Source organism: Xiphias gladius, chromosome 9 (assembly GCF_016859285.1).
Source record: "Xiphias gladius isolate SHS-SW01 ecotype Sanya breed wild chromosome 9, ASM1685928v1, whole genome shotgun sequence".
NCBI classification, from domain to species: Eukaryota; Metazoa; Chordata; class Actinopteri; order Istiophoriformes; family Xiphiidae; genus Xiphias; species Xiphias gladius.
Window position 1 is genome coordinate 6,955,683 of NC_053408.1, and position 7,898 is coordinate 6,963,580.

At 40.7% G+C, this 7,898-nt stretch overlaps 1 protein-coding gene across 2 annotated transcripts; it reads right to left on the minus strand.

Moving 5' to 3' along the window:
* Window positions 1-557: 557 nt before the first annotated feature.
* arl3b (ADP ribosylation factor like GTPase 3b) lies at window positions 558-6,232 on the minus strand. 2 transcript variants are annotated; one of them, XM_040134991.1, is made up of 7 exons: window positions 6,133-6,232; window positions 5,048-5,088; window positions 4,376-4,519; window positions 3,608-3,724; window positions 3,393-3,443; window positions 1,848-2,033; window positions 558-1,726 (listed from the first exon to the last, which is right to left on the minus strand). In XM_040134991.1, the coding sequence occupies exons 2-7, from the start codon at window positions 5,048-5,050 to the stop codon at window positions 1,679-1,681; spliced, it is 549 nt and encodes a 182-aa protein (XP_039990925.1). In that variant the 5' UTR covers window positions 5,051-5,088; window positions 6,133-6,232; the 3' UTR covers window positions 558-1,678. The 2 variants fall into 2 exon arrangements, with proteins under 2 accessions (XP_039990925.1, XP_039990924.1); XM_040134990.1 differs by lacking the exon at window positions 6,133-6,232 and having other exon boundaries at window positions 5,048-5,144.
* Window positions 6,233-7,898: the final 1,666 nt, after the last annotated feature.

Genomic DNA, 7,898 nt, shown 5'->3' on the forward strand with positions numbered 1-7,898 from the left:
GGTTAGAAAAGAGTATCTACAGGGGTAGAAGGCAATAGAAATTTGTTCCAGACATAAATAAATAGATAAAACAAAGCATAACACCACTTCTATACGAATAGTAGTCACCATTGTACAGCGTATATTCAGCACAGAATATAGCTATGGGTCTATCTCTACTCTCTATTTTTTTCCTTTTATTTTAATACTTTTTTAGTCTCTTTAGTTATTGTACAGAATTAAGCCTTTAATTGCATTGGGATGTTACTTACCTACCTCTATGTTTTTGTGATTTTTCACAAATTCTATCTATCTCCCAGTACATTTTAACACTGAATCCAAACGCTCTGTACTCTCCCTCACGGCTGCCGTCTCCCACAGGGGCCTCTCCACACAGGCTTGGTTGCTGTCATGAACAGCTGACTCCACCTGCTATGGGTGTGGGAGCACTAGAGCCTGGTTAGATTAACCAATAAAAGAATGTCCCTGCGGGATTTGAGTGAACTGAGAAAGTCTGTTATAGCAGGAAGCGGCTTAATTCAATAATGGTAATCGCATGATTCCTGAAACATTTTTCTTATCTTTTTATTCACATACAGTACCTTCAGCTCTGGAAAGAATACATTCAAGAATATGAAAAAGAAATGCCTAAAGAGTGACTTCCCTCACTAGCCAAAATGAACACACAGAAATGAATTGGGACATACAGTACATACAGTATTCCTCTCTTAAAAAACTGCCAGGATATATTAGATATGCAAACATTATAGACTACAAAGTACAACTGGGTAAAATATACTCTATAACACATGCATAGCATAACATATGAACACAGGGCCAAGCTATTTACAGTTGATCCAAAAAATGTAGTTAGTTCCTCTTAAACATTTAATTTCAGATTTTTTTTAATTTTTTTTTATACATATTAACATGTACAGTATTATTCTTTAGTGGGGAGAGTTGGACCGTTTCTCCAACATCCTTGAAATCACACACACCAAACCAGATGTTGTTTTAAAAGCACTCTAAACTCTACTTCACCATAAATAAAACAATTACAAAAATATACCTCACTTCAAACGGAGCCATAGCAGGAAGAGCGCTTACAGCCATCGTGGAATGGTAAGATTAAAAAAAAAAAAAGAGAGAGAAAACAACAACAACACATGTCAACCTGCTATAGGAAGGAGATGGAGAAAAATATCATGGGGGGGGTGTGAGTGGTGGTTTCCAGGACACGTGTAAGAGTTTGGGGCACAAGCTGGAATTTCAATGAAAGACATCAGTTTAATGGGAATGTTTGAGGTTGTGACGGGCTGTGGATGGTGGCTAGGATTGGTTGGGACACTGATGGTGACGTAGGTGGACTGTGGATGAGCTGAGGGGGTTGATTTCCTGGCACGGGTTCCCTTTGAAGGTAAGCCCCCCCCTTCCCCCTCCTCCTCTTTGTACAGGCCAATGTAGGAAGATGTGTAGAGATTAGTAAACATCAACGATACAGGAACGCAGGGGGGTTAAAAACTCCAGGTCCATGTTGGATTAGTAGTGTGTTTACATTCACAGGTATATCCCATCGTACTAAGGCTCAGGAGGGTGGAGTGTGTGTCAGAGTGTGTGTGTGTGTGTGTGTGTGCTGCTGCTGCTGCTGCTGCTGCTGCTGCTGCTGCTCCTCCTGAGTAGTAGAAGACTAGAAGCAAAGCTATTTTTTCTTGGAGTTGACGCTCTTACACACCCAATTCATGCCCTCCTGAAAGTGGATTTAAGAGAAACAACGGCATGGTTTAGAAGAAGAGAATAAAGGCACATGAAAAACTTATGGGAAAAAAAAAGAAAAAAAAAGAAAAAGAAAACAGAAAAGCTTGACTCACCTGAATCCCCTCACCAGTGAGGGCGGAGCAAGACTGGATCTGCCACATGCGATCCCGGATGGTATGCAGATTGAGGCCCTCGGCGATCTCGGAGGCCGGGGCGGCTGTGAGCAGGTCCTGTTTGTTTGCAAAGATCAGAACAGGAACGCCGCTCAACTTCTCTTCATCCAACAACTCAGCCAGCTCCTGCAACACACACACACACACACACACACACACACATCTGTCGGTTATACATAAAGACACACACACAAATGCTCTCAGAGAGAAAGAAGACACACCAAAACAAAAATGAAGACTTGACTCCTGTGACACAAAGACTTCCATAAGACTTGACTGGACTTAAGACTTCAAAGCAAAAACATTCAAATCTCCCGTTTTGACCTGCTAAAATCCCTAAAAGATAAAAAAAAAAAATAACAGCAAAAGGCATAACTACCCACTTTAATTCAAAGGACTTGATCTCAGTTACATAAAAATCACCATTAACATAGTTTTTAAAGGAAAAATATCAAATGCCATTCATTTAATTTAATGTTCAGCAATCAGAGACCTCAAAAGACTTAAAAACAGCTCTGATACACACAAGCAAAACAGTATATTGAAGCTGAAACTATAAGTTGATCAACAGAAAATTAATCTTCAAGAATTCTGATAATCGATCAATGTCATTTTTGAACAAAAGTGCCAAAAATTCTCAGGTTTCAGCTTCTCAAACGTGAAGATTTTCTGGTTTTTTTTGGTCATTAACTGAATGTTTTTGGGGTTTTGGACTGTTGGTTGGAGAAAACAAAAGGGGTTTCAGCAGGGTTCACCAATTTAAACGTGATACTCTTAAGAACTTTTAAATACCAAACTGACTTTAATTTAATACCTGCTGTAGACTGTAGGTTTTACAATCATACCGACCAAAGTGCGAAAGATTTTAATGAAAACCAGTAGGGATGATATGGCCTAGAGTTAAATACGAAGTGCATTAATTCACTGACATTTATATCACAAGTTTATCATTACTTCCCAGCAGTATAGAACAATAATTTCTATCATATCATTGATTCATCATTAAACATGACCCCGATAAGCAGCAGAAACTGGACAGATAAATAGGTGGAAGGATTAACCCATTAAAAAATAACCTATAACATCAGAGGTGTGGAAACATTGGTACTGGAGATTCTCCAGCCAGTTTTTCCTAAAAATCACATACAAACACATTCCTATAGGTTACATTACTGCCTACAACAGACTAGAAAAGCTATTTGTAAATGAGATGTAATATTTTATAATACCTTTAAAGGCCTTTTCATGAGAGAACTGAAATCGTTGCTTTTTGAGACTTTTCAAGACATGCAGATACCCTGAAACGAGTAATGTGAAGACTTCACCTTGCGCAATGGGTAAATGGGATGGACATTTCTACATTTTGTAGACAAATAATTCATTCAGAAAATAATGCGTAGATTAATAGATTAAAAAATAAGCCCCACAGTAAATACTGTAGTACAGGCATAGTGCACACTGACACAAGACCATACCAGTACATACCTGACCTGTTTCCTCAAACCTCTTTCTGTCAGCACTGTCGATGACATAAATCTGAAACAAGATGGAAGTTTTCCCTGTTAGTGTGTTCAGCAGGTCCTCAGTGACCATGTATAAAACAGTGACTTCACTGAGGATGAGCAATTCAAAACTGCAGGGTAAACTTTTAATCAAAACACAGCTTCTTTGCTGTGTTTGGTGCATCAATATCCACTCACCAGCACATCAGTGTTCTCAAAGTAGTTTCTCCAGTACGGCCTTATCTTCCTCTGGCCTCCGATGTCCCAGACATTTAGTTTAAAACCCTGAGACTGGACGCTCTTAATGTTGAATCCCTGGAGAGAACACAAAAGTGGATTAGACAGGGAAAGCGGATGTAATTCCTGGTTTCAAAAAGTCATACATGTGCCAAGGAGCGAAGCCCGTCATCCTTGTTGTATTATGTATTATTGTATCAGTACCGTGCAAAAGTTTTAGGCACTTCAGATTCTTATCCATCATTGCGATACCATCAGGGAGGCATCTGATACGCCCTCAATTCATTCTGCTGCAAAGACTCCAAACATACAGCCAGAGTCATAAAGAACTTTCTTCAGCAACAAGAAGAACAGGGAGTCCTGCAACAGGTGGTCTGGCCCCCACAGAGCCCCGATCTCAACATCACGGAGTCAGTCTGGGACCACATGAAGAGACAGAAGACACTGAGACTGACTAAATCCACAGGAGAACTGTGGCAAGTTCTCCAAGTTGTTTGGAACAAACTACCTGCCAAGTACCTTGAAAAACTGTAGGAGGACTGGTGCTGTTTTAAAAGGTGGTCATACCAAATATTGATTTAATTTGGTTTTTTCTGTGTACTGCACTTTGTATGAAGTTAACTAATAAATTAAAAGTGTGCGTGGCATTATTTTCTAAAGCCTCCTCACTTTGCTATTAGTGCCTAAAGCTTTTGCACAGTGCTGGATGTATGAGCCTTTCCTTCATACCTGTGTCGGGGTGATGTGGCTGATGTCCTCGGATGCCAGCTGTTTGAGCAGGGTGGTCTTCCCACCGTTGTCCAGACCCAGTAGCAGTATCCTAACCTCCTGGTCTGGTGTGCTCTTTAGCTTACGCAGGATGGACAGCAATCCCTGCAACAAGCAGTGAAAGAGAAAGCAGCCATTTGATGTTACTTGAGGGGGGGCTGCAGAAGTCGTACAGGCCGTGTAAATGCTTTTTTTTTTAGTCCCCACTATAGCTATTGATGATGAACGAGCACTCTCCTACCGGTGGCAACACATGAGGGCAACAGCAGGTCCTGTGAGCAGCCTGTCACCTCTTTTTTGTGTTTTTTTTTGTTTTGTTTTGTTTTGTTTGTTTGGTTTGTTTGTTTTGTGTTTTTGTTTCTTTATTTGTTTGCCTTACGGGGTAGTTGTTTCAATACATGGCACGCAAATGGGAGCTAAACACGGCTAGCGTGCTAAGCTAATCTCCCCTGATAACTGAACGAAGCAACAAGGCAGCTTTTGAAGTTGAATGCTTTTCTCGGCAAGTTGCGGACAAAGAGAGTCACTAAATTGGAGATGAATGCAAGTGAGCGACGCTTAATGCCCAGATTTGCACATCTGGAGCTTGGTGTTTACGGTTAAGAGCTAATTATTGGGATAAATTAAACTCACCATCTTGTTGCCTTCTCTCCTGGAGACGCCGCCGAGGGTTACTAAGGGGGGTGACGTCAGACGCACAGTTACGTACAAAACTCGACCTCATGCTGCATTCACGTACGTTTAACAAAATTCAAAGAGCAGAAAAAAAAACCCCCAGCTCAAATCCGATTTAGGGGTCTTCGCGCATTATTCCTAGGTGCTAACCTTGTAGACACAGATAAAAAGCCTAAATTAGCTAACTATTTTGATCATCGTCATTTTAATCGTTTCATTTGTCAAGCAAAACTTGTGGGAAAAAAAAACAAATATTTGAAGATTTCAGCCTCTCAAAAGGGAAACATTTGCTGCATTTGTTTGTCGTTAACATAAACTTGGCAGAGTGGGAAAACCCATTCACCGTTCACTTCGGACTCTGACTTGCAATTCCGATTGAAAGATATTGTGAATTTCTGACACCAAAGATATCCCCTGCTTGGTGAAATGAACTACAGACGTGTCAACAAACGGTTTGCAGAAAGGTTGCAAATGTACCACGGCTGTCAGTTACAGCAAAATAAAGTCTAATATAAACTCCAATACAATCAATTCAGCTAATTTTATAGGCGCTACACTATTTTTTACCTTTTTTCACTTGATAACAAATTGCTACAAATACGTAACACAACAGACGAGGCAAATTCAGTCCGTTTACTAGGTGTCCTTCTTGGAATAATGCCTGAACACTCCCAACGTGGTAATGACGGGTGTTTTCGAAGCTCTTCCCGTTTTGGGCGACATTGCCTACATGCAGCTTGACCTGAACCACTTTTTCCACACTGGGCTGCTCATATTTCCGATTTAAGCGATTAGATGTGAACGCAGCCCCAACACCAAGTATGGAGGGCGAGTACTGTTAGCTGCATGCTAAATGTTTCAAAAATGCAGGCCAAGAAGTGGCTCCACGTTTCATTCCGTGGACGGTTCATGCCCAGTAAGCGTTACAATAAGTACATGTGTTTCAGTTCCAAACGAGACGTGGAGCAAAGCTGTTATATTGTCAAATCGTTCATTAGCTAGCTAGGTAGCTAGCATGAGAGTTAGTAGTAGTAGTAGTAAACCTCGAGCCAACGTGTTAATCGTGTCCCATTTGTGTGTGCGTGCTTTTTAAATTTAGTCCGTGAAGAAAACCGGAATGAGTCTCGGTGTTCGCCGGCAGGGAGCTGCCCCAGCGCCTGATTGGAGGACGGCATGCCACGTGCACATTTCCGTACCATGCCACATTGAGCACATTCGGTGTACCGGACAGGTCGCTGTCCGCGGCGTAGATGCGTCCCACGAAGGTAAGTTTTCAGGTTTGGCCTGTGCAGTTTGCAGCCTGCGCGTCGATGCTTTGGTTCGCGTTGGTGCCCTTTTCGCTTCGTGCAGAGGTCGGCCGGTAATGTTGCATCACTCTGCGCGCTCCGACGACAAGTCTTCACTCTTTTTCTTTTTTTTTAGTTTTTAGTCTTAACTCAACATAAACGCCTCACCCTGTACACATAGCTAGCTGTTGGACTTAATGCACATTTAATTGAACACATTTTTCTGCACGCACAAGCTTTAAAAGCGTTGTTAACTGATCAGTCGGTAGATATCCAGATGGGCTCAGATGTTAGCTGAGCTCTGGCCTGCGGATCGGGCTTGTCAACCCCAAGAAGCTTCTGTTAGCACTGGTGCAAAGTACTGTACTTAATTACAAATCTGAGCTACATGTACTTCACTCTAGAGTATTTTTATTTTCATGCCACTTTATACTTCTACTCCACCACATTTCACAGGGAAATACTGCACTTTTTATTCCGCAAACGTGTACGTGACAGCTGGTGTCACTGGTTACTTTACAAATCTAGATTTTTACATACAAAACATATGAAGAGCTAATCGAATATGATAGATTGTACTACAAGCAGTGTATAGACTTAGGGCTGAAACTATTATTCGATTAGTTGATTGACAGACTATTGATGGCAACTATTTTGACAACTGTTCAATACATTTTTAGGGTAAAAATGCAAAACAATTTCATGGTATCAGCTGCTCAGTTGTGACAATTTCCTGCCTTTTCCTTATCGTTATTTTAATAACTTTAAATCCTATGAAATCATTTTGAAGTATGGGCTGTTGGTTGGATAAAACAAGTATTTTGAAGGTGCCTAGTGGGGCTGAAACTAACGATTATTCTCATGATTTATTAATCTTCCATTTAATTTTCTTGGTTAGTTGATTCATTGTTTTGTCCATAAAATGTCACAAAGCCACAACTTCCCAGAGCCCAAAGAAGCCAAAAAATGCCAAACATTTGCTGGTTTCAGCTTTTCAAATGCATGTCTCTGTTTTTAATATCACTGAATAAATTGAATGTCTTTGGGCTTTGGACTGTTGGTCGGACAAAGCAAAAAAAAATTTTACAATTTTTACACATTTTATAGACTAAATGATGAATCTGTTAATTGAAAAAAAAAAAAAATCAACATGTTAAGTGATAATGAATGTAATCATTAGTTGCAGCCCTAGTATATTAGATCTCCCTGTTGTTGCACACATTGTTTCCTTTACAGCCTAATGACCCAGTTTCTCTACAGGGAATGCAGGGAACTTCACTTTGACTTTTGGCTCATGTTCAGTGTTCCCCACAAGTTTCTGCAGGCCTTTACCCTAATTTCTAAGCAAATAGCTCTAGAAACAATCTGGTTCCAGCCAGGCTGAGCCTTCAGAGGACACTGATGTGACCCTCTCCTGCTCGTGTGCCCTTTTATTTACAAAAGATTAAACCACACAGGGCAGGTTTCTGTTGTTGTGAGATTTATACGGTGGGATGTTTGATTCGTGGGCAGCAGCTTCTGGT